At 37.8% G+C, this 25,830-nt stretch overlaps 2 protein-coding genes across 3 annotated transcripts; both read left to right on the top strand.

The window, feature by feature from the left end:
* Window positions 1-1,970: 1,970 nt before the first annotated feature.
* LOC111793962 (mediator of RNA polymerase II transcription subunit 15a-like protein) lies at window positions 1,971-18,578 on the top strand. Its single transcript, XM_087123125.1, has 15 exons — window positions 1,971-2,242; window positions 3,584-3,695; window positions 3,930-4,099; window positions 4,215-4,325; window positions 6,584-6,695; window positions 6,929-7,098; window positions 7,239-7,328; window positions 9,580-9,691; window positions 9,926-10,033; window positions 13,267-13,376; window positions 14,701-14,812; window positions 14,914-14,964; window positions 16,363-16,448; window positions 17,978-18,089; window positions 18,191-18,578. Exons 1-15 carry the CDS (start codon window positions 2,133-2,135, stop codon window positions 18,302-18,304), a joined length of 1,680 nt encoding a protein of 559 aa, XP_086979251.1. The 5' UTR covers window positions 1,971-2,132; the 3' UTR covers window positions 18,305-18,578.
* Window positions 18,579-22,871: 4,293 nt separating this feature from the next.
* Window positions 22,872-24,429, top strand: LOC111793911 (NAC domain-containing protein 104-like). 2 transcript variants are annotated; one of them, XM_023675982.2, is made up of 3 exons: window positions 22,872-23,066; window positions 23,646-23,917; window positions 24,110-24,422. In XM_023675982.2, exons 1-3 carry the CDS (start codon window positions 22,895-22,897, stop codon window positions 24,245-24,247), a joined length of 582 nt encoding a protein of 193 aa, XP_023531750.2. In that variant the 5' UTR covers window positions 22,872-22,894; the 3' UTR covers window positions 24,248-24,422. The 2 variants fall into 2 exon arrangements, with proteins under 2 accessions (XP_023531750.2, XP_086979621.1); XM_087123495.1 differs by having other exon boundaries at window positions 22,931-23,066; window positions 23,651-23,917; window positions 24,110-24,429.
* The last annotated feature ends 1,401 nt before the right edge of the window (window positions 24,430-25,830 follow it).

Below are 25,830 nucleotides of genomic sequence, written 5' to 3' on the forward strand. Positions count from 1 at the left end.
TGAATTTAGCGTTTTGTAAACTTTCCATAATATGGAAGTCGAGAATAAAATTTTAAGGCGTTTGAATTGCTCGATAAAAGGTTATAGTTAAAAGGGCATTGGAAATAAATGGTGATGATGTGGACGAATAGGATAATAACATGTGATAATGTCGGGAAATTACACGTGTCAACATTTGGTTGGTACTCTCTCTCTCCAATTATTGTCGGCGCGTGAAAACTCATCTCCTCTGCTCGGTATACAACGTTTCTCTCCTTGATTTTGTCATGAAATTTAAAGATGGTGTTACACGAAAGAGCTAGGGATTGATTTCATGGTTTCGTGTGGATTGTAGCCTAAGTTATTATGAACTGTTTTCTTGTCGGAGTTCAAGTCAGATAACTTCTTATTCGGCAGTCGTTTCTAGAGGTTTTTCAAGGCTCGATTTTTTTCCTTATTCTTCCTCTAGCTAAAGGAATTGTTTTGGAGAAACGTCTTTAAGTGCGTGGCCTTAATTTTGGAAACCGTTCATTAATTAGCAACTCACCAGAAACGTATAATTTTTCGTTTTCTTGGGTACCTTGTTCTAGGACGTTTTAGCTCTCGATTTCTTTATCAAAATTACCCATCTCAATCTTCTTAAGTCAAAGGAACGCTCAAATTTAAAAAAAAAAAAAAAAAAAAAGGACTGTAGATGGGAATTCGATCCTTATCTCAAATTCGTCCGGATATGACTTTTTTCAATTGGAACTTAAATCCCTAAAATTACTGACAAAATATTTACCGCTCAAATGTATGAATAGATCTGAAAATATTATTACTCAAATAAACAATACCGAGTTAAAATGAGAAATAGAATTGGAATGGTTTTATATTCATTGATATTCACGACGTTTAAATAGAGAATACAATATACCACATAATACTTACAAATCAGTAAAATATAAATAACTAAATCTCGAGAATAAAATAAAATATATTATAAATAAGAAAATATTAGCTGATTACTCAGATATATTCTATAACTAATATATTCTCTCAAATATTAACTGATAAATAATTAAATCTCGAGAATAAAATAAAATATATTACAAGTAGAAAAATATAAACGAATTGCTCAGATGCATTCTATAATTAATATATTCTCTCAAACATTAATCGATAAATAACTAAATCTTAAGAATAAAATAAAATATATTACAAATAGAAAAATATTAACCGATTACTCAAATATATTCTATAACTAATATATTCTCTCAAACATTAACGGATAAATAACTAAATTTTGATAATAAAATAAAATATATTACAAATAGAAAAATATTAACTGATTACTCATGTATATTCTATAATTAATATATTCTCTCGAATATTAACTGATTACTAATATATGATAAATAATTAAATCTCGAAAATAAAATAAAATATATTACAAATAAAAAAATATTAACCGATTACTCAAATATATTATATAATTAATATATTCTCCCAAATATTAACGGATTACTAATATATGATAAATAATTAAAATTTGAAAATAAAATAAAATATATTATAAATAAAAAAATATTAACTGATTAGTCAGATATATTATATAATTAATATATTCTCTTGAATATTAACTGATTATTAATATATGATAAATAATTAAATCTCGAAAATAAAATAAAATATATTACAAATAGAAAAATATTAACGGATTACTCAGATATATTTTATAACTAATATATTATTTAAAATATTAACCGATTACGAATACGTTGGCTAATTCAAACTATCAATAAGTTGCGGACCATATCCTGAAAATGAATCTTCTTGCTCTGGCTTAATGTGAGCGGCTTAATGTTCTTATTTTGGATATTACACCAAACCTCAAACCCCAATCCAACAAGCTTACAGACTCGACTTCAATGTGACTACGACTCGAGTAGGTCAGTTGTCCAATCCAACATTTGTGACTGATTCAAAGCTGTCGAGAGGTAATTTCTTAGAAATTCATAAGAAAATATTTGATGAACATTGAGGAGAGACCGAGGAACTTGGTCCCCAAGGTGTGAGGAGACGATCATTTATAAGGCTGTTCCCGATTCACTCTCTCCTTTTGCTTTGTTATTAGGGTTTTGACGCAGTTTAGATTGTTTCGGAACTTTTGAATGGATTCAAATCATTTGGGGCCTGCTCAAGGTGGAGAATCCGAAGTCGATGCCGGGGATTGGAGGTCTCAATTGCAGCCGGATTCTCGGCATCAAATTGTCGACAGAATGTATGATTTCTTGCTTCTTTCATGCATATTTGAGAAATTTGTTTGAGCTTTTGTAACTTCTTTTGTGTTCATAGTTCGCTGCTTAGATTAGTTACTATGGGATGGTTTTCTGAATTAAGCTATGAACAGCAAAATTTTGGAGGTATAGAATCATCTTCGACCTTATTCTACCATTTCTTAGATTTGTGTATAACTGATCGATGCGAACTGATTCCAAAACCTAGTTCTATAATATTATCTCCTTCATTTTTCCATTTCTGGTTTGAAGATATGGTAGGTTAGGTTTTGTGGAGGCGGTTCCTATTTGTTACTTCAGGTATTAGCCCCTTCTTTGAACATAAGAAGTATAAGTTATTTGAAGTAGTATGGATCCTATTGAATTTTCCTCGACTGTTCTAAAGTCCCTTTCTTCAAAATGCCTAATTGTGAGATCCCACATTGGTTGAAGAGGGTGGAACGAAACATTCCTCCTTAAGGTGTGGAAACCTCTCCCTAGTAAACGTGTTTTAAAACTGCGAGACTGACGATGATACGTAACAGGCCAAAGCAGACAATATCTGTTAGAGGTGGGCTTGAGATGTTACAAATGGTATCATAATCAAACACCGGGAGGTATGCCAGCGAGGACGCTAGGCCCTCAAGGGGGGTGGATTGTGAGATCCCACAACATTCCTTATAAGGGTGTAGAAACGTCTCCCTAGAAGACACGCTTTAAAACCGTGAGGCTGACGACAATACGTAACGGGCCTAAGCGGACAATATCTACTAGCGGTAGGCTTGAGCTGTTACAAATGGTATCAGAGTCAGACACTGGGCGGTGTGCCAGCGAGGACTCTAGGCCCTCAAGGGGGGTGGATTGTGAGATCCCATGTTGGTTGGAGAGGGGAAAGAAACATTCTTCCTAAGGGTGTGGAGACCTCTCCCTAGTAGACGTGTTTTAAAACCGTGAGGCTGATAGCGATAAGGGGCCAAAGCGAACAATATCTGTTAGTGGTGAGCTTGGATTGTTACAAATGGTATCAGAGTCAGACATCGGGCGGTGTGCCAGCGAGGACGTTAGGCCCTCAAGGGGGTGGAATGTTAGATCCCACATTAGCTTGAGATGGGAACGAAACGTTCCTCATAAGGGTGTAGAAACCTCTCCCTAGTAGACGCGTTTTAAAAGAGCGAAATATAACGGACCAAAGCGGACAATATTTGCTAGTGGTGGGCTTAGACTGTTACACGAATATTTTGAATCATGAACGTGGATTACTGCGGTACTTTTTCCTTCCTGAACAGCTTCCCATGCTTTTGTGTTTAATGAACTTGTCAGCCATCATCTTCTCCATTTTTATGTAGAATGGAGACATTGAAGAGGCTCCTTCCTGTTTCTGGTCCTGAGGGATTGAGTGAGATGAGGAAAATTGCTGTAAGGTTCGAGGAAAAGATTTATACTGCCGCTACTAGTGAGGTACTTCCTGCTCACTTGTTATAGTTCTCAAGGATTGTAAGAACAAACATTATCCTATTTATGTTTAGCCCATTTGCTATAACAATAAGATTCCAATTTGATTTGGTTCCTAAGATTTAGTTCTGTACTGAAAGATACTTTTGTATAAGAACTTGTTCATAAAGCCCTGATTTATTATGCTATGTAGTGTTGCACTAAATAAATACCAATTATATTTTGAACCTCTGATTTCAGTCAGAGTACCGAAGGAAAATAACTGTGAAGATGCTTACTATGGAACCCAACTCTGAGACGACCACTGCATTACCACCAAAGTCTGCGCCCACGATCAACTGCCGAATTCGTTCGACCCGATTCACATCTCCGCCGCCAAATTCTGGCTTTCGTTCAGCCCTAAACAACGAGTAAACTCCATAACAGCCTTACTTTCCATCCTTGAAGGACTATTCAATCTCTCTTTTTGCTTTGTTATTGGGATTTTGACGCAGTTTTTTCTCGTGGGTTGTTTCGGAACTTTTGAATGGATTCGAATAATTGGAGGCCTGCTCAAGGTGGAGAACCCAGAGTCGATGCTGGGGATTGGAGGTCTCAATTGCTGCCGGATTCTCGGCATCAAAGTATCAACAAAATGTATGATTTCTTGCTTCTTTCATTCATATTTGAGAAATGTGTTTGAGCTTTTGTGACCTTTTGTTTCATAGTTCGCTGCTTAGACCAGTTATTATGGGATGGTTTTGTGAATTAAGCTATGAACGGAAAAACTTTGGAAGTATAGAATCATCCTCAACCCATTCTACCATTTCTTAGATTTGTGTATAACTGATGGATGCGAACTGATTCCAAAACCTAGTTCTATAATGTTATCTCCTTCATTTTTCCATCTCTGGTTTGAAGATATGGTAGGTTAGGTTTTGTGGAGGCGGTTCATATTTGTTTCTTCAGGTATTAGCCCCTTCTTTGAACATAATAAGTATAAGTTATTTGAAGTAGTATGGATCCTATTGAATTTTCCTCGACGGATCTAAAGTCCATTCCTTCAAAATGCCTAATTGTGAGATCCCACATTGGTGGAAGAGGGAAACTAAATATTTCTCATTAAGGTGTGGAAACCTCTCCCTAGTAGACGTGTTTTAAAACTGCGAGACTGACGACGATACGTAACGGGCTAAAGCGGACAATATCTGTTAGCGGTGGGCTTGAGATGTTACAAATGGTATCAGAATCAAACACTGGGAGGTATGCCAGCGAGGGTGCTAGGCCCTCAAGGGGGGTGGATTGTAAGATCCCACATTGGTTGGAGAGGGGAACGAAACATTCCTATAAGGGTGTAGAAGCCTCTCCCTAGAAGACACGCTTTAAAACCGTGAGGCTGACGACAATACGTAACGGGCCAAAACGGACAATATCTACTAGTGGTGAGCTTGGGCTGTTACAAATGGTATCAGAGTTAGACACTTGGCGGTGTGCTAGCGAGGACTCTAGGCCCTCAAGGGGGGTGGATTGTGAGATTCTACATTGGTTGGAAAGGGGAACGAAACATTCCTTATAAGGGTGTAGAAACCTCTCCCTAGAAGACACGCTTTAAAATCGTGAGGCTGACGACAATACGTAACAGGCCAAAGCGGACAGTATCTATTAGCAGTGGGCTTGGGCTGTTACAAATGGTATCAGAGTTCAGACACTGGCCGGTGTGCCAGCGAGGACTCTAGGCCCTCAAGGGGGGTGGATTGTGAGATCCCACATTGGTTGGAGAGGGGAACGAAACATTCCTTATAAAGGTGTAGAAACCTCTCCCTAGAAGACACACTTTAAAACCGTGAGGCTGACGACAATACGTAACGGGCCAAAGCGGGCAATATCTACTAATGGTGAGCTTGGACTGTTACAAATGGTATCAGAGTCAGACAATGGGCGGTGTGCCAGCAAGGACTCTAGGCCCTCAAGGGGGTGGATTGTGAGATCCCACATTGGTTGGAGAGGGGAACGAAACATTCCTTAGAAGGGTGTAGAAACCTCTACCTAGAAGACACGCTTTAAAACCGTGAGGCTGACGACAATACGTAACGGGCCAAAGCGGACAATATCTACTAGCGGTGAGCTTGGGCTGTTACAAACGGTATCAAAGTCAGACACTAGGCGGTGTGTCAGCGAGGGCTCTAGGCCCTCAAGGGGGGTGGATTGTGAGATCCCACATTGGTTGGAGAGGGGAACGAAACATTCCTTAGAAGGGTGTAGAAACCTCTCCCTAGAAGACACGCTTTAAAACCGTGAGGCTGATGACAATACATAACGGGCCAAAGGGGACAATATCTACTAGCGGTGAGCTTGGGCTGTTACAAATGGTATCAGAGTCGGACACTGGCCGGTGTGCTAGCAAGGACTCTAGGCCCTCAAGGTGGGTGAATTGTGAGATCCCACATTGGTTGGAGAGTGGAACGAAACATTCTTCCTAAGGGTGTGGAGACCTCTCCCTAGTAGACGTGTTTTAAAACCGTGAGGCTGACAGCGATAGGAGGCCAAAGCGGACAATATATATTAGTGGCGAGCTTGGATTGTTACAAATGGTATTAGAGTCAGACATCTGGCGGTGTGCCAGCAAGGACGCTAGGCCCTCAAGGGGTGGAATGTGAGATCCCACATTAGCTTGAGAGGGGAAAGAAACGTTCCTCATAAGGGTATAGAAACCTCTCCCTAGTAGACGCGTTTTAATACAGCGAAACGTAACGGGTCAAAGCGAACAATATCTGCTAGCGGTGGGCTTAGACTATTACACCAATATTTTGAATCATGAATGTGGATTACTGCTGTAGTTTTTCCTTCCTGAACAGCTTCCCATGCTTTTGTGTTTAATAACCTTGTCAGCCATCATCTTCTCCATTTTTATGTAGAATGGAGACATTGAAGAGGATCCTTCCTGTTTCTGGTCCTGAGGGATTGAGTGAGATGAGGAAAATTGCTGTAAGGTTCGAGGAAAAGATTTATACTGCCGCTATTAGTGAGGTACTTCCTGCTCACTTGTTATAGTTCTCAAGGATTGTAAGAACAAACATTATCTTATTTATGTTTAGCCCATTGCTATAACAATAAGATTCCAATTTGATTTGGTTCCTAAGATTTAGTTCTGTACTGAAAGATACTTTTGTATAAGAACTTGTTCATAAAGCCCTGATTTATTATGCTATGTAGTGTTGCACTAAATAAATACCAATTATATTTTGAACCTCTGATTTCAGTCAGAGTACCGAAGGAAAATAACTGTGAAGATGCTTACTATGGAACCCAACTCTGAGACGACCACTGCATTACCACCATTGTCTGCGCCCACGATCAACTGCCGAATTCGTTCGACCCGATTCACATCTCCGCCGCCGAATTCTGGCTTTCGTTCAGCCCTAAACCACGAGTAAACTCCATAACAGCCTTACTTTCCATCCTTGAAGGACTCTATTCAATCTCTCTCTTTTTGCTTTGTTATTGGGATTTTGACGCAGTTTTTTCTCGTGGGTTGTTTCGGAACTTTTGAATGGATTCGAATAATTGGAGGCCTGCTCAAGGTGGAGGACCCAGAGTCGATGCTGGGGATTGGAGGTCTCAATTGCAGCCGGATTCTCGGCATCAAAGTATCAACAAAATGTATGATTTCTTGCTTCTTTCATTCATATTTGAGAAATGTGTTTGAGCTTTTGTGACCTTTTGTTTCATAGTTCGCTGCTTAGACCAGTTATTATGGGATGGTTTTGTGAATTAAGCTATGAACGGAAAAAATTTGGAAGTATAGAATCATCCTCGACCCATTCTACCATTTCTTAGATTTGTGTATAACTGATGGATGCGAACTGATTCCAAAACCTAGTTCTATAATATTATCTCCATTTTTCCATCTCTGGTTTGAAGATATGGTAGGTTAGGTTTTGTGGAGGCGGTTCCTATTTGTTTCTTCAGGTATTAGCCCCTTCTTTGAACATAAGAAGTATAAGTTATTTGAAGTAGTATGGATCCTATTGAATTTTCCTCGACGGATCTAAAGTCCATTCCTTCAAAATGCCTAATTGTGAGATCCCACATTGGTGGAAGAGGGGAACAAAATATTTCTCATTAAGGTGTGGAAACCTCTCCCTAGTAGACGTGTTTTAAAACTGCGAGACTGACGACGATACGTAACGGGCTAAAGCGGACAATATCTGTTAGCGGTGGGCTTGAGATGTTACAAATGGTATCAGAATCAAACACTGGGAGGTATGCCAGCGAGGGTGCTAGGCCCTCAAGGGGGGTGGATTGTGAGATCCCACATTGGTTGGAGAGAGGAACGAAACACTCCTATAAGGGTGTAGAAACCTCTCCCTAAAAGACACGCTTTAAAACCGTGAGGCTGACGACAATACGTAACGGGCCATAGCGGACAATATCCCAGTGGTGAGCTTGGGCTGTTACAAATGGTATCAGAGTTAGACACTTGGCGGTGTGCCAGCGAGGACTCTAGGCCCTCAATGGGGGTGGATTGTGAGATCCTACATTAGTTGGAGAGGAGAACGAAACATTCCTTATAAGAGTGTAGAAACCTCTCCCTAGAAGACACGCTTTAAAAACGTGAGGCTTACGACAATACGTAACAGGCAAAAGCGGACAATATCTATTAGCGGTGAGCTTGGGCTGTTACAAATGGTATCAGAGTTCAGTCACTGGCCGGTGTGCCAGCGAGGACTCTAGGCCCTCAAGGGGGGTGGATTGTGAGATCCCACATTGGTTGGAGAGGGGAACGAAACATTCTTTATAAAGGTGTAGAAACCTCTCCCTAGAAGACATGCTTTAAAACCGTGAGGCTGACGACAATACGTAACGGGCCAAAGCGGACAATATCTACTAGTGGTGTGCTTGGACTGTTACAAATGGTATCAGAGTCGGATAATGGGTGGTGTGCCAGCAAGGACTCTAGGCCCTCAAGGGGGGTGGATTGTGAGATCCCACATTGGTTGGAGAGGGGAACGAAACATTCCTTAGAAGGGTGTAGAAACCTCTACCTAGAAGACACGCTTTATAACCGTGAGGCTGACGACAATATGTAACGGGCCAAAGCGAACAATATCTACTAGTGGTGAGCTTGGGCTGTTACAAACAGTATCAAATTCAGACACTGGGCGGTGTGTCAGCGAGGGCTCTAGGCCCTCAAGGGGGGTGGATTGTGAAATCCTACATTGGTTGGAGAGGGGAACGAAACATTCCTTAGAAGGGTGTAGAAACCTCTCCCTAGAAGACACACTTTAAAATCGTGAGGCTGATGACAATACATAACGGGCCAAAGCAGACAATATCTACTGGCGGTGAGCTTGGGTTGTTACAAATGGTATCAGAGTCAGACACTGGCCGGTGTGCTAGCGAGGACTCTAGGCCTTCAAGGTAGGTGAATTGTGAGGTCCCACATTGGTTGGAGAGGGGAACAAAACATTCTTCCTAAGGGTGTGGAGACCTCTCCCTAGTAGACGTGTTTTAAAACCGTGAGGCTGATAGCGATAGGAGGCCAAAGCGGACAATATATATTAGTGGTGAGCTTGGACTGTTACAAATGGTATTAGAGTCAGACATCTGACAGTGTCCCAACGAGGACGCTAGGACCTCAAGGGGGTGGAATGTGAGATCCCACATTAGCTTGAGAGGGGAACGAAACGTTTCTCATAAGGGTGTAGAAACCTCTCCCTAGTAGACGCGTTTTAAAACAGCGAAACGTAACGGACCAAAACGAACAATATCTGCTAGCGGTGGGCTTAGGCTATTACACTAATATTTTGAATCATGAACGTGGATGCGGTAGTTTTTCGTTCCTGAACAGCTTCCCATGCTTTTGTGTTTAATAACCTTGTCAGCCATCATCTTTTCCATTTTTATGTAGAATGGAGACATTGAAGAGGATCCTTCCTGTTTCTGGTCCTGAGGGATTGAGTGAGATGAGGAAAATTGCTGTAAGGTTCGAGGAAAAGATTTATACTGCCGCTACCAGTGAGGTACTTCCTGCTCACTTGTTATAGTTCTCAAGGATTGTAAGAACAAACATTATCTTATTTATGTTTAGCCCATTTGCTATAACAATAAGATTCCAATTTGATTTGGTTCCTAAGATTTAGTTCTGTACTGAAAGATACTTTTGTATAAGAACTTGTTCATAAAGCCCTGATTTATTATGCTATGTAGTGTTGCACTAAATAAATACCAATTATATTTTGAACCTCTGATTTCAGTCAGAGTACCGAAGGAAAATATATGTGAAGATGCTTCTTATGGAACCCAACTCTGAGACGACCACTGCATTACCATCAATGTCTGAGCCTATGGCTTCCAATCAACCTTAGAAACGCCTGCAATTACTCTTCCACAACATCCAAAATAACACTGCTTCCTCTAATGTATTTACCAACTCTTAGAGGCCAATATACTTCATTGGCTAATAAGGTGAATGAGTCTACTGTTTGAACGTGTTAGTGTTGGAATGAGATATTGTATGATCATTGAAACTGTTCTGAATCTTGAATGTTCATGAGATTATTTTGAATGAAATATTGTATGACAATTGAAACTGTTCTTAATCTTGAATGTTCATGATATTGTTTTGAATGAGATATTATATGATCATTGAAATTGTTTTTAATCTTGAATGTTCATGATATTGTTTTGAATGAAATATTATATGATAATTGAAATTGTTCTTAATCTTGAATGTCCATGATATTGTTTTGAATGAGATATTATATGATCATTGAAACTGTTCTTAATCTTGAATGTTCATGATATTGTTTTGTTTTGAATGAGATATTATGTGATAATTGAAACTGTTCTTAATCTTGAATGTTCATGATATTGTTTTGAATGAGATATTATCTGATAATTGAAACGGTTTTGAATCTTGTATGTTCATGATATTGTTGTGATAGTTTTTCATGTTCGTATCACTAAATGAAACTGATTCGAAATTTCACGCATATTTGTGACTTATCGGTGACAATAACACGAAAATGGACTTAGAGTGATGTTGTGTGAGTGAAGAGTAGACTCGTGGTGGCCGAAAATCAAGCAGAGACGTCAGAAGGAAAAAGAATCGATCGAAGATTAGGGTTGCGATTAGCGTGACAGTCGGGTGAAGAAGAAACGACCCGTGGACTCGGGTTTGGACTCGGGGCACACCATCTGCAGCCACTGACTTCGTGCAGCCAACGACGACAGGTAAGCTAGGCCCACTTAATGCTACGCATATGGCCTATGAGACGCACCTTGCAACCCACAAAACTCGCCCGATCTGCACTCCCGAGCAACCTGACCCGAAGTCTGTGCCTCGACTCGACTAATGACTCGCGCTTCTCAGCCCCACACGTGTCTTGTCTCCAGTTGCGGCTCGTTCAGCATTGCACTCCTCGACTCGGCTCTGGCGCTGCTCCGTGGCGTAAACGGCTCGGGTTTGTGTATTTCAACATGCAATATAATCTAAACTTAGCCCTACAGATAAAGAATCACTTCAAGGGAAAGTAAAATTCAGATTACCTTGTTGATCAAATATCTCAAGACAATAATACTTGTTTGAGATTCGAATCACTCCACAAACAAGATTGATCTCGAGCTTGAATAATTCTATATGCAACCTAAACTACATAGAATTGCAAAGAAACAACATTGGCTAAAGGAAAGCACAAATGCTCATTTACTGTATTTTAAAAGTCTATTTTACAACTCTAACATACATGGCATTATATAGGCTCAAAATAAAAACTCTTTAACCTTCCACGGGGCTTTCCAAGAGATGTAACTTTCATACTTTATGACCACAATTAGACCATAATTAGTCACCAGGTAAATAAACCTTAAAATACACTAAAAATACAATAACTCTAGATTATCAACATTTAAGAATAAATGAAGCCCCATCTTGAAGCCTTTGTTGCATAAATGAAGCTTGATTATTCTTAACGTGACATTAATATTGCATGATAAGATGCCTTGGTTCATATCGATTCCTGTTTCCTCAATTTAAGTTAAATTAAGTTAGGAGTTGGATTTACGAAAAGAATTAGGTAAATATTTCTAATAGGTTGAAGTGCCTTGGAATAAGTTGAAACAAACTTCGAGGGACGAAGTCAAACCAATTCAGAAATTAGATAGAGTTTCGGTTAAAGCCAACCAAGTAAGTGGCTCTACTATCAGTATGGTTGGAAGAGTTGCTTTATATATGATGAGACGTGCCTAGTGGCCATGTATGTGTCATATGTTTGATGATATAATATGTTTTGCTACATGATATGCCCAGATATGCCAATTAATATTAGAACGTAAATGAATTTCATATTATGCCTCGATGAATTATGATATGCTATGAAATGCCATGATACGCTGTGATATGATTATACTAGGCCATGATATGTTACGACATGCTATGACATGTTTTGAGACAAGAAGATTTATGATCGACAACCCTTAAGATATGTTTCAAAGATTATGCTATAAATGAAATGATTTTGTAAGGGCTGTCTTGCACGATTTGTTTGCAATGAAAAATGTTGGGACCTCATGCATAAATGTATGTTCACAAGCGTAGGGATATTTTCTCTTATGAAGAGTACGAATGCGTACGTTATGAAAAGGAAAATGATCATCATGTTTATCATGATGCTACGACGGTCGCTATTGAATGTTGCAATGTTGCCTTCTAACTTGGGCTGTCTTTAGGATGGTTGATGGCTCGACCGCGCACGACCTTTTGGGCTTGGCTTCGAATGATGATTTTGAACCCCCACTTGCGGTGGGTGTGAATAGTCGATCGTCGTCCAAGCTCGTTTTAGCGTACGACGCATGAGTGGTGATTTGGTTGCTTGGGTCTATAGGCTTGATGCTCGGGCATCAAACTGTAGGCGACATCTCCTCCTCATTGGTGTGTCCCAAAGTATTTTGAGTGACCGTAGTCCATTTGGGGGTCTGACAGTAACACCAGAGAAGCTAGCTCGACCAACACTAGAATTTATGTTTGAATTTTGGGCATTGGATGTGATGAGGTGTGCCTCCTCTAGAACATATTCAAATTTGGTGAAGATCCAACGATTGAAAATGAAGATACCGTAGATTTTTTTAGGACTACTCACGGCCGTGGATCTGATTTTCTGATTTGTACAATCAGATTTTGTACTATTTTCGTAATTATTTCAAAGTTCAAGGGTATTTTGGTAATTTCAAAGGTCTAAAATTACTTCATAGGGTATTGAAAATAACTTGCTATAAGAGTGTCTTAATTTCTGAATGTTTTGGATATTACACCAAACCTCAAAGCCCAATCCAACAAGCTTACAGATTGGACTCCAATGTGACTACGACTGGACTAGGTCAGTTGCCCAATCCAACATTTGTTGACTGATTCAAAGATTTCAAGAGGTAATTTCTTAGAAATTCATCAGAAAATTTGATGAACATTGAGGAGAAACCGAGTAACTTGGTACCCAAGGTGTGAGGAGACAATCATTTATAAGGCTGTTCCCGATTCACTCTCTCCTTTTGCTTTGTTATTAGGGTTTTGACGCAGTTTAGATTGTTTCGAAACTTTTGAATGGATTCAAATCATTTGGGGCCTGCTCAAGGTGGAGAATCCGAAGTCGATGCTGGGGATTGGAGGTCTCAATTGCAGCCGGAATCTCGGCATCGAATTGTCGACAAGATGTATGATTACTTTCTTCTTTCATGCCATTAATACCCTATTTGAGAAATTTGTTTGCGTTTTTGTAACTTTTTGATTCATAGTTCGCTGCTTAGATTAGTTACTAGGGGATGGTTTTCTGAATTAAGCTATGAACGGTAAAACCTTATTCTACTTTTTCTTAGATTTGTGTTGAACTGATGGATGGGAATTGATTCCAAAACCTTGTTGAAGATTGTTGGGAGGGAATTCCATGTTGGTTAATTAAGAGGATGATTGTAAGAAATATTATCTTCATTGGTATGAGGCCTTTTGGAAAACCAAAAGAAAAGCCACGAGAGGTTATGCTCAAAGTGGAAAATATCATATCATTGTAAAGAGTCGTGATTCCTAACATGGTATCAAAGTCATGCACTTAACTTAGCAATGTTAATAGAATCTTCAATTGTCGAACAAAGAAATTGTAAGCCTGGAAGGTATAGTCAAAAGTTCTCAAGAGAAAGGAGTCGAGCCTCGTTTAAGGGGCAAATGTTTGACAGCCACATAGACCTCAAAGAAGGCTCTATGGTGTAGTTTGTTCGAGGAAAGGATTGTTGAGAATTGTTGGGAGAGTCGTGGTTCCTAACCAATTTGTTAAAATTATCCCCGTTCATTTTTCCATTTCTGGTTTGAAGATATGGTAGGTTAGATTTTGTGGAGGCAGTTCCTATTTGTTTCTTCAGGTATTATGGTAAGTTAGATTTTGTGGAGGCGGTTCCTATTTGTTTCTTCAGGTATCACCCCCTTCATCGAACATAAGAAGTATAAGTTATTTGAAGCAGTATGGATCCTATTGAATTTTCCTCAACTATTCTAAATTCCATTCCTTTAGAAGGGAACAAAACATTTCTCGTAAGGGTGTGAAAACGTTTCCTTAGTAGACGTGTTTTAGAACTGTGAGGCTGACGACGATACGAAACAGGCCAAAGTGGACAATATTTGTTAGTAGCGAGCTTAGACTGTTACAAATGGTATCAGAGTCAGACATCGAAAGATGTGCCAGCGAAGACGCTAGGCTCTCAAAGGGGTGGATTGTGAGATCCCACGTTGGTTGGAGAGGGGAATGAAACATTCTTCATAAGAGTGTGGAAACCTCTCCCTAGTAGATGCGTTTTAAAACTGTGAAGCTGACAGTAATATGTAACGGACCAAAGTGGACAATATCTGCTAGCGGTAAGCTTAAGCTGTTACACTAATATTTTGAATCATGGACGTGGGTTACAGCTATAGTGTTTCGCTCCCAAACAGCTTCCTGTGCTTTTGCATTTAATAAACTTGTCAGCCACCATCTTTTCCATTTTTATGTAGAATTGAGACATTGAAGAGGCACCTTCCTGTTTCGGGTCCTGAGGGGTTGAGTGAGGTGAGGAAAATTGCTGTAAGGTTCGAGGAAAAGGTTCACACTGTCGCTACCAGTCAGGTACTTGCTGCTCTCACTTGTATGAAGCCCTGATCTATTATGCTATCTACTAAATACAACACTGAGTACTCACCATTTCTATTTTGAACCTCTGATTTCAGTCAGATTACCTAAGGAAAATATCTCTGAGGATGCTTACTATGGAAACCAAGCCTGGGACGACCCCTGCATTACCATCAATGTCTGGGCCTATGGCTTCCAATCAACCTTAGCCACGCCTGCAATGACTCTCCCAGAATATCCAAAATAACACTGCTCCTTCTAATGTATTTACCAACTCTGTGAGGCCAATAATGTAAATATACTTTATTCGCTATTAAGGTAAACACTCTACTATTATTAGAACGTTTCAGTGCTTGGAATGAGATATTTATATGATAATTGAAACACTTCTGCATCTTTAAGTGTTCATGAGATTGGTTTGAATGAGATATCATATGATAAATCTTAAGTGTTCATGAGATTGGTTTGAATGAGATATCATATGATAAATCTTAAGTGTTCATGAGATTGGTTTGAATGAGATATCATATGATAATTAAAATTGTTCTGAATCTTGAGTGTTCATGAGACTGGTTTGAATTGAAACTGTTCTGAATCTTAAGTGTTCACGAGATTGGTTTGAATGAGATATTATATGATAATTGAAACTGTTTTGAATCTTGAGTGTTCATATTAGATGATGATTGAAACTGTTCTGAATCTTGAATGTTCATGAGATTGGTTTGAATGAGATATTACATGATAATTGAAGCGGTTCTGAATCTTGAATGTTCATGAGATTGTTTTGAATGAGATATGATATGATAATTGAAATTGTTTTGAATCTTGAATGTTTATGAGATTGTTTTGAATGAGATGTTATATGATAATTGAAACGGTTATGAATCTTGAATGTTCATGATATTGTTGTGATAGTTTTTCATGTTGGTATCACTAAATAAAAATGTTTCGGAATCTCACGCATATTTGTGACTTCATAAACGCTATGTTTACAAAGGCTATGTGTAACTGAAAAAAAAAAAAAATGGCGCGATTATTTACCTTTTGTTGGTCACTTTTTCCTTCTCAAACACCTTGAAATTCTTTCTTCGAGAAATTAAAATTTCGAGAAATTCCTTAAAAATTGAAAAAATGTGCTTACTTTTTCCGTGCCTAAAATTACTTCTTAGGAGGTTGAAAATAACTCATTTAAGACTCTTGTTCTTGTTTGAATGTCTTAATTTCTTTTCTTGATGTTTTGGGTCGATCCTTATTTTGGATATTACACCAAACCTCAAAGCCCAATCCAACAAGCTTAAAGACTCGATTCCAATGTGATTACGACTGGACTATGTCAGTTGTCCATCCCAACATTTGTCGACTGATGCGAAGATGTCAAGAGGTAATTTCTTAGAAATTCATAAGAAAATATTTTATGAACATTGAGGAGAAACCGAGGTGTGTCGATTCTTCACTCTCTCCTTTTGCTTTGTTATTGGGGTTTTGACGCAATTTCTTCTCGTAGGTTATTTCGCAACTTTTGAATGGATTCAAATCATTTAGGGCCTGCTCAAGGTGGAGAACCCGAAGTCGATGCCGGGGTTTGGAGGTCTCAGTTGCCGCCGGATTCTCGGCATCGAATTGTCAACAGCATGTATGATTTCTTGCTTCTTTGAGAAGTTTGTCTGAGATTTTGTAACTTTTTGTGTTCATAGTTCGCTGCTTAGATTAGTTACTATGTGATGGTTTTCTGAATTAAGCTATGAACGGCAAAACCTTTTTCTACCTTTTCTTAAATTTGTGTTTTAACTGATGGATGCGAACTGATTTTTCCAAAACCTTATCGAAGTAAAAGCTATGAGAGATTATGCTTAAAGTGGGAAAATATCATGCAATTATGCTTAAAGTGGAAAATATCATGCAATTGCAGAGAGTCGTGATTCCTAACTTGGTATCAGAGTCATGTCCTTAATATAGCAATGTTGATAGAATCTTCAAATGTCGAACAAAGAAGTTGTGAGCCTTGAAGGTGTAGTCAAAAGTGACTCAAGTGTCGAACAGAGAGTGTACTCTGTTCGAGGGCTCCAGAGAAAGAAGTCGAGGGTGTACTTTGTTCGAGGACTCCAGAGAAAAGAGTCGAACCTCGTTTAAGGGGAGATTGTTCTTGAGGGCTACAGAGTTCTCAGGAGAGTCTCTATAGTGTAGTTACTTTGTTCAAGGGCTCTAGAGAAAGTAGTCGTAGTCGAGCCTCGTTTAAGGGGAAATTGTTCTCGAGGGCTACATAGTTCTCAGGAGAGGTTCTATAGTGTAGTTTGTTCGAGGGAAGGATTGTTGAGGATGGGTGAGAGAGTGGTGATTTAAAATTATCCCGTTCACTTTTCCATTTCTGGTTTGAAGATGTGGTAGGTTAGATTTTGTGGATGCGGTTCCTATTTGTTTCTTCAAGTATTACCCCCTTCATGGAACATAAGACGTATATCTTATTTGAAGCAGTATGGATCCTATTGAATTTTCCTCAACTGTTCTAAAGTCCATTCCTTCCGAATGCCTAATTATGAGATCCCATATTAGTTGGAGAGGGGAACGAAACATTCGTCGTAATGGTGTGAAAACCTCTCCCTAGTAGACGCGTTTTAAAACCGCGAGACTGACAATGATACTTAAAGGACCAAAGCGGACAATATATTTTAGTGGTGGGCTTAGGCTGTTACAAATGGTACCAGAGTCACTTAGCGAGGACGCTAGACCCTCTAGGGGTGGAATGTGAGATCCCACATCGGTTGGAGAGGGGAACCCTAGACCCTCAAGAGGTGATTGCGAGATCCCATATCGGTTGGAGAGGGGAACCCTAGACCCTCAAGGGGTGAATTGTGAGATCCCACATCAGTTGGAGAGGGGAACCTTAGACCCTCAAGGCATGGATTGTGAGATCCCACATTGGTTGGAGAGGGAACGAAACATTCCTCGTAAGGGTGTGGAAACCTCCATAGTAAACGCGTTTTAAAACGGCGATACATAACAGGTCAAAACAAATAATATCTGCTAGCGGTAAGCTTAAGCTGTTACACTAATATTTTGAATCATGGACGTGGGTTACAGCTATAGTGTTTCGCTCTCGAACAGCTTCCCATGCTTTTGCGTTTAATAAACTTGTCAGCCATCATCTTTTCCATTTTTATGTAGCATTGAGACATTGAAGAGGCACATTCCTGTTTCTGGTCCTGAGGGATTGAATGAGTTGAGGAAAATTGCTGTAAGGTTCGAGGAAAAGGTTTACAATGCCGCTACCAGTCAGGTACTTGCTGCTCTCACTTGTATAAAGCCCTGATTTATTATGCTATCTACTAAATACAACGCTGAGTACTCACCATTTCCATTTTGAACCTCTGATTTCAGTCAGATTACCTAAGGAAAATATCTCTGAGGATGCTTACTATGGAAACCAAGTCTGGGACGTTCACTGCATTACCATCAGTGTCGGGCCCTGTGTCGTCTTCCAATCAACCTTAGTCAGAGAACATCCACAATAACAATGTTTCTTCTAATGTATTTACCAACTCTCAGAGGCCAATATACTTTATTAGTATATTGGCTAATAAGGTAAATGACTACTATTAGAACGTCTTAGTATGTCTTAGTGTTGGAATGAGATATTATATGATAGTCTTAGTACGTCTTAGTGTTGGAATAGAACTGTTCTGAATCTTGAATGTTTATTATGTTAAGTCTTAGTACGTCTTAGTGTTGGAATGAGATATTATATGATAATTAGAACTGTTCTAAATCTTGAATGTTTATTGAGAACGGTTCTGAATCTTGAATGTTCGTTCAGAACGGTTATGAATCTTGAATGTTCATTGAGAACAGTTCTGAATCTTGAATGTTCGTTGAGAACGGTTCTGAATCTTGAATGTTCGTTGAGAACGGTTCCGAATCTTGGTTCTGAATCTTGAATGTTCGTTGAGAACCGTTCTGAATCTTGAATGTTCGTTGAGAACCGTTCTGAATCTTGAATGTTCGTTGAGAACGATTCTGAATCTTGAATGTTCGTTGAGAACGGTTCTGAATCTTGAATGTTCATTGAGAACTGTTTCGAATCTTGAATGTTCATTGTGATAGTTTTTCATGTTCGTATCACTTAATGAAAATGTTACGGAATCTCATGCATATTTGTGACTTTATAAACGCTATGTTTCTAAGGAGCTGTATAACGGGAAAAAAAAAAAATATAAAACAGCGTCATAAATTTCATGGAAGCAACCGTCCACGAATGCTACAAAACCTTCCTCTTCCGCTCTACAAAACCTTCCTCTTCCACTCGCAAATTATCCAAAAGTTCTCACACGCTTATCTGTAGCGTCAACACAGTAGCAATACATAAGGATAGAACGTTTAGAACGTGTTGGAAAAACCCTGCGTTTATGGGCTTTTAAGTGACAATAACACGAAGAGGGACTTAAAGTGATATTGTGCGAGTAAAGAACAAACGTGTGGTGGTTGGAAATCAAGCAGAGATGTCGAGATGAAAAATAATCATTCATGTGATAGTCGGGTGAAGAAGAAGCAACATGTACACTCGGATTCGGACTCAAGGCACACCATCTACTGTCATTGACTTCGAGCAGCCCACAACGAACCATAGTATAAACAATACAATACTTTGTTCTCTTCTTCCATCGATGTGAGATTTCACAATCCAACCCCTTTCAGGACCTAGCGTCTTCGCTGGCACATTGCTCGGTGCCTAGCTCTGATATCATTTGTAACAGCCCAAATCCATCGCTAGCAGATATGATCCGCTTTGACCCGTTATATATCGCCGTCAGCCTCACGATTTTAAAACGTGTATGTTAGAGTAAGGTTTTCATACTCTTATAAAAATGTTTCGTCCCTCTCCAACCAATATGGGATCTCGCTATGAAGAACTAAATTATCACCTGTTCTCGAGCTAAAGATATTCTTAACGTTCAACTTTTAAAGCTCTCGTCAAATACACCTCGATGTCCACTACAACTTTTATTAAAATCCAATAGAAGACAACTAGTTTAGAATTTTTCATCATTGATAAGTTGAAGCAACACATTATGAATTTCAACAACAAATTGAAAACTTTTGCCCATTCCATTTCCATAAACTTTCTTCTTTGCAATGATTCTAAAATTTAGTACATCCTTTCTATACTTCAATGTACTATGTTACTCAATGTATAATTTTATGAGTTTATAGGGCTATTTATAAAATAAATTTTTAATTATCTCGGGAATCTTGAGCTCGGGATTGCTACTACGACGTAAAATTTAAGACGACTCGATAATCCTGATCAATTTAAAAACATGGAAGTTCATGCAAAAGACACCGTAAATACATCATCAAAATATGAGCATAATAGAATATTAAGAGTCGGGAATCGAAATCCAGATCTATCTCAACTCATTTAGTCCTACAGGCTCGTATAGCTCTTCTCGTTCTCATCATTCAACTCCTTAGAGCTCATCTATCTTTTTAAGATTATCTAATTCGCTTTTTAATATTTCCTATAATTATTCTTCAATTCATACATATACATAATCAGTGAAGCACGACCTAGTCATAGCTCCATTTACTCAGCACGTACGTTTATTCAGTCATTCGTTTTCTTCAATTCTTATCTCCGATATTATCCACGAACCCTTTCAATTCGTTCGACGAAATACAAGCTAGTTGATTAAGATCAAAATCATTCAAACCCCTCGAGTAAGTTGGGATAATTTTACCGAGGAAGAAACCAGACCAAAACCCTAAAAACTCAACCAACTCCCGTGTGTTCATTACAAACTTTTTTTAAAAAAATATAAAAACTAAATAAACCCGACATCCTTTTTTCTTCGAGTTCAACAACCGTTAATAGTAAGTGATTTAAAAAATAAAATTTTAAAAATAAATAAAGATGTAAAGTAAGAGCTTAATTATTGAAAACTCAGTTACGTCAATGTCTATAAACTAAAATATTAGTAATTTAATTATTATTATTATTATCTTCACTTATACGTCACATTAATTTAAATTTAAATTTTAAATTATTAATTTAGAATAATTGTGTTCAGTTACTTAAAATATATATTATTTTTTTAGTGAGGGTGGGGCCCACTTGAGTCATGCCCACAACCCTAAGAAATAGTTGATTGCATTTTTTTATTTAAAATATACTTTTTAAATCATTATAATAATACTTCTTTTCTTTGAATAAATTTTTTAATATTTATTGACAAAACATTATTAAATATCGTAAGTTTGATATTTAAAACGGGGTCAGCATCCTTACTAGCACCCCGCCTCGTGTTTACCCCCTTTCGGGAAAAAGCGAGAAGGCTGACACAACATCTAGTGTCTAGCTCTGATACTATTTGTGGGGCAATAGCGAGAAGGCTGATACATCATCTAGTGTCTAGCTCTGATACCATTTGTGGAGGAATAGCGAGAAGGCTGACACATCATCCAGTGTCTAACTCTGATACCATTTGTGGGGGAACAGCGAGAAAGCTGACACATCATCCAGTGTCTAGCTCTGATACCATTTGTGGGGGAACAGCGAGAAGGCTGACACATCATCTAGTGTCTAGCTCTGATACCATTTGTGGGGGAACAGCGAGAAGGCTGACACATCATCCAGTGTCTAGCTCTGATACCATTTGTGGGGGAATAATGAGAAGGCTGACACATCATCTAGTCTCTAGCTCTGACACCATTTGTGGGGGAATAACGAGAAGGCTGACACATCATCCAGTGTCTAGCTTTGATACCATTTGTAATGGCCTAGGCCAACTACTAGTCGATATTGTCATTTTTGGGCTTTTCTTTCGGGCTTCTCCTCAAGGGTTTAAACATGTCTGCCAGGGAAGGTTTTCACACTCTTATAAATGGTGTTTTGTTCTCCTCCTCAACCAATGTGGAGCATCACACCTCCCGAGCCTGCAATTAAAAAGATTTTAATAATGAAAATATATATATATATATATATATATATATAGTTTAAAAAAAAACAATAATTGTTGATGGGAATGAGTGTGTAGGGACACATGACACTCCAATGAAGTGGGCCCACTGACTTCCGAAATTGGTCTCCGACCAAACCCATTTTCGCGCGTGACACGTGGGCGTAGCAGGTGGGGTGGCGTAAGCGTGACGTGTGATGATGCTTCAAAGTCTTCCATTTTCACACTATTTTTTTTTTTAATAATTAAAAGTTGAAACTACAATTATCCAATTCCATATTTTCATATATTTCTAAATTCCAATTTTATATATTATTATTATTATTTTTCATTTCAATATTAACATAAGCTATAAAATCATTGCATATAAAAATAAATTGCACAAATAAAATTATGAAATAATAGAAAATATCTCGATTTTAGTCGAGTACCGAAAGACATGGATTGTCCGTCTTTAACCAAATTTCATCGAACATGTCTCCTTAAGGCTTGACATCAAGAGTGTGTCAAGATGATGACTATAACAGTCCAATATTGCCTTCAGTCTCACGGTTTTAAAACGTATATGATAGGAAGAGGATTCCACACCCTTATAAGAAATGTTTCGTTCCCTCTCTCCAACCGATGTGGGATATCATAATCCACCTCTCATCCTTGGGGCCAGCATCCTCGTTGACATATCGCCCAGTATCTAGCTCTAATAGAATTTGTAATCGTCCAAACCCACTGTAAGACCTAAAAAAAATTGTGAGATCCCACGTTGGTTGGAGAGGGGAACGAAACATTCCTTATATGGACGTAGAAACCTCTCTCTAGTCGATACGTTGTAAAGCCGTGAGGCTGACGCCGATACGTAACAGGTCAAAACAGACAATATCTGATAGCGGTGGACATCGTGAGAAAGTGAAAGTGTTCCATTTTCCGCCGCCTTCTTCTTGTTCATAATCATTATCCTAGTGTATGATCATCTCAAGTTGTTTGCTTTTTTTTTTTAAGGGTTTGATTTTGATTTGTGTTGTGGGTCTTCATTACATGTGTTTTAGTGATCAAATTGATTGCTTAACTTCACTCTCACGTCACCCTCTTCTTTATAAATATCATCATTCTTCTCTTCCATTCTTCACCTCCCATGGATGCTGCTCATACCAACAACTTCATCCTCCCTCCCGGGTTCCGGTTCTATCCCACCGATGAAGAGCTCGTCGTCCATTTCCTCCATCGCAAGGCTGCCTTGCTACCGTGCCACCCCGACGTCATTCCCGATCTCGCTCTCTTCCCCTACGATCCATGGGAACTCCCCGGTATGTTTAACTATATAAGACTCTTTTTTATCTCTTAACCTAATCTTTTCACTCAGACTAAAAAAATTTAAAAATATCCGTAAACTTTCAAAACAAAAAAAAAATTTAATAAATAATTTTATCGACCAAAATAGATAGAAATAAAATGACGAACAGTATTTCATACTATAAAAGAGCTACTATATTTTTTTTTAATTTAGAAATATATATTTTTAGTAATTTTTAATATATTGGTATTATTTATATATTAGGATCGAATATATTTTTTCTTTTGAACCCTTCCTTTATCTAATTTATCCGAAACTTTGAAAAACAATATTAATATCTTAAAATTTTTATATTTAGTGGTATTTTTAAAATTTTTAATATTTTAAAAAATTAATTTAAGGGTATTTTTAAAATAAAATATTTTTTTTTTGCATTTTTCAAAAAAAATTTAAATGGAAGGATATTGAGGAAAACTTTAAAATTAAAAAATAATTTAAAACAAAATTAATGAAATATAAAGTTTCCATTAATTTAAGCTATAAATATATTTTTATATTCCACGTGGAAGTTGTTGATTGGTTGTGTGTTTAGGGAAGGCGTTGGGAGAGGGCAACCAGTGGTATTTCTACAGTAGAAAAACCGACGCCCGAGTTACCGCTAATGGCTACTGGAATCCATTGGGCCGAGACGAGCCCGTCGTCGCTTCCGCCACCGCCGAAGTCGTCGGAATGAAGAAATATTTTCTCTTCCACGTCGGCGACGCCAAAACCAACTGGGTAATGCACGAGTATCGTCTTTACAACGCCGCCTCCGCCGCCGCCGCCGCCGGTAGATCGTCCAGACGCCGAGGACGTCCAAAACGAGTACGCCACCGTCCACTGAAACCACTTTTCAAAAACCACTTTTCACAAAACCGCTTAAAATAAAATCTATTTATAAAATCAAATAAATAAATTGATACAGTATTTTTAATAAAAAAAGAAAATATAATATATATGGTAAACTATAATTTATAAATAAATATTATTAACAGATTTGATGGTTTTTTTTTTCAGGATTATAGCAAATGGGTATTGTGCAGAGTTTACGAGGAAGAAGAAGAAGAAGAAGGGGCGGAGCTGTCGTGTTTGGATGAAGTTTTTTTAACGCTGGATGATCTTGACGAAATAAGCTTACCGGATCGCCTCCATTGAAGATAAGGATAGGATTCAGCTGTTACCGAACAATCCCTTACCACGTGGCACTAAATTACCAACCCAACCTACCTCGTTTTTATATTTTCCACTTTTTTTTTTAATTATTCTTTTCTTTTCTTTATGTTTATTTTTATTAATTAGTTCTACAAAAAAAAAAAATAAAAAATAAAAAAAAAACTTTTTTATACATAATTTTGAAGTTTTACGATAACATATATAGAAAATAAGAAAATAAGAGTGTTCATATAATTCGAGAATCCGATTTATTCGAATTTTTTTTATCCAAACCATATAAATTGAAACATAAAAAATAATTATAAATTAGTTCTACAAAATAAATAAATAAATAAAGGTTGATGTGATTGAGATTTAAATCATTTCATAAGCAAAAGGAAAATCGATTATGTTCTGAATGATTTTAAAACATGCAATCGAAACTACATGAAATTGGTCGAAAGAAAGCACATTTAGAAGGACTCACTCCCAACCATCCTCAATAATCCTCCCCTCGAACAAAGTACACTGTTATGGAACCCTCGAACGCCTCGGAGTCCTCGTACAAAGTACACCGTTTATTCGACACTTTAGTCACTTTTGACTACATCTTCGAGGCTCGCAATTCTTTGTTCGATATTTGACGATTCTATTGTCGTGACTAAGTTTAAGACATTGCTCTGATACTATGTCATGAATCACGACTCTCCACAATGGTATGATATTGTCCATGCATAACCTCTCGTGGCTTTGTTTTGGGCTTTACAAAAGGCCTCGTAAATATGTATTCCTTACTTAGAAACCCATGATCATTCTCTAAATTAGGCGAATGTAGGAACAATCCTCAACAATACTCCCCTCCAACAAAGTACACTACTATGGAGCCCTCTCGAACAAATGTGAGATAATTGTAACATCTTGTGATAATTTGAACACTTTTTTTTTTTTTTTTTTTTTTACATTTTCCTCGAAGTTTATATCACATAATTGATGTCTTGGTTCATATCAAAATGTGAAATATTTTTTTCAAGATATCAATGTATTATTAAAAACGATTTTTTTCCCCCAATAATTATTGAACTATAACCCACACGAAAAAAAAACAAAATTGTTTAAAAACAAGTTTTTGATTAAACGAACATCTTTATATATTTTAGTTTTTGATTAAACGAACATCTTTATATATTTTATCTTATTTTCATATTTCGTTAGTAGAATATTTTCTCTTATTTTTTAGATTCAATTGGTAGCTTGTATCCTATTTAAACGTTGTGAACATTAATGAATATTGGTCTTTCGATCTCACCTAACATGATATGAGACAATCATTCTTAACAAACATGTTTTATTTTTAGATTTTGTTAGTAGAATATTTTCTCTTATTTTTATGATTCAATTGGTAGCTTGTATCCTATCGTTGTGAACATTAATGAATATTGGACTTTCGATCTAATCTAACATGGTACCAGACAATTATTCTTAACAAACATGTTTTATTTTCAGATTTCGTTAGTAGAATGTTTTGTCTTATTTTTAAGATTAAGTTGGTAGCTTGTATCTTACTTAAACGTTGTGAACATTAATGA

Source organism: Cucurbita pepo, chromosome 4, assembly GCF_057944985.1.
Source record: "Cucurbita pepo subsp. pepo isolate OVF chromosome 4, ASM5794498v1, whole genome shotgun sequence".
Lineage (NCBI taxonomy): Eukaryota > Viridiplantae > Streptophyta > Magnoliopsida > Cucurbitales > Cucurbitaceae > Cucurbita > Cucurbita pepo.

Excerpts from the sequence above, each read along its gene's own strand:
- LOC111793911 (XM_023675982.2), top strand. The coding sequence starts at position 22,895 with ATGGATGCTGCTCATACCAACAACTTCATCCTCCCTCCCGGGTTCCGG. Across the intron at positions 23,067-23,645 it reads CGATCCATGGGAACTCCCCG|GGAAGGCGTTGGGAGAGGGC; the intron begins GTATGTTTAACT and ends TTGTGTGTTTAG. Across the intron at positions 23,918-24,109 it reads GCCGAGGACGTCCAAAACGA|GATTATAGCAAATGGGTATT; the intron begins GTACGCCACCGT and ends TTTTTTTTTCAG.
- LOC111793962 (XM_087123125.1), top strand. The coding sequence starts at position 2,133 with ATGGATTCAAATCATTTGGGGCCTGCTCAAGGTGGAGAATCCGAAGTC. Across the intron at positions 3,696-3,929 it reads ATACTGCCGCTACTAGTGAG|TCAGAGTACCGAAGGAAAAT; the intron begins GTACTTCCTGCT and ends CTCTGATTTCAG. Across the intron at positions 7,329-9,579 it reads CATCAAAGTATCAACAAAAT|AATGGAGACATTGAAGAGGA; the intron begins GTATGATTTCTT and ends ATTTTTATGTAG.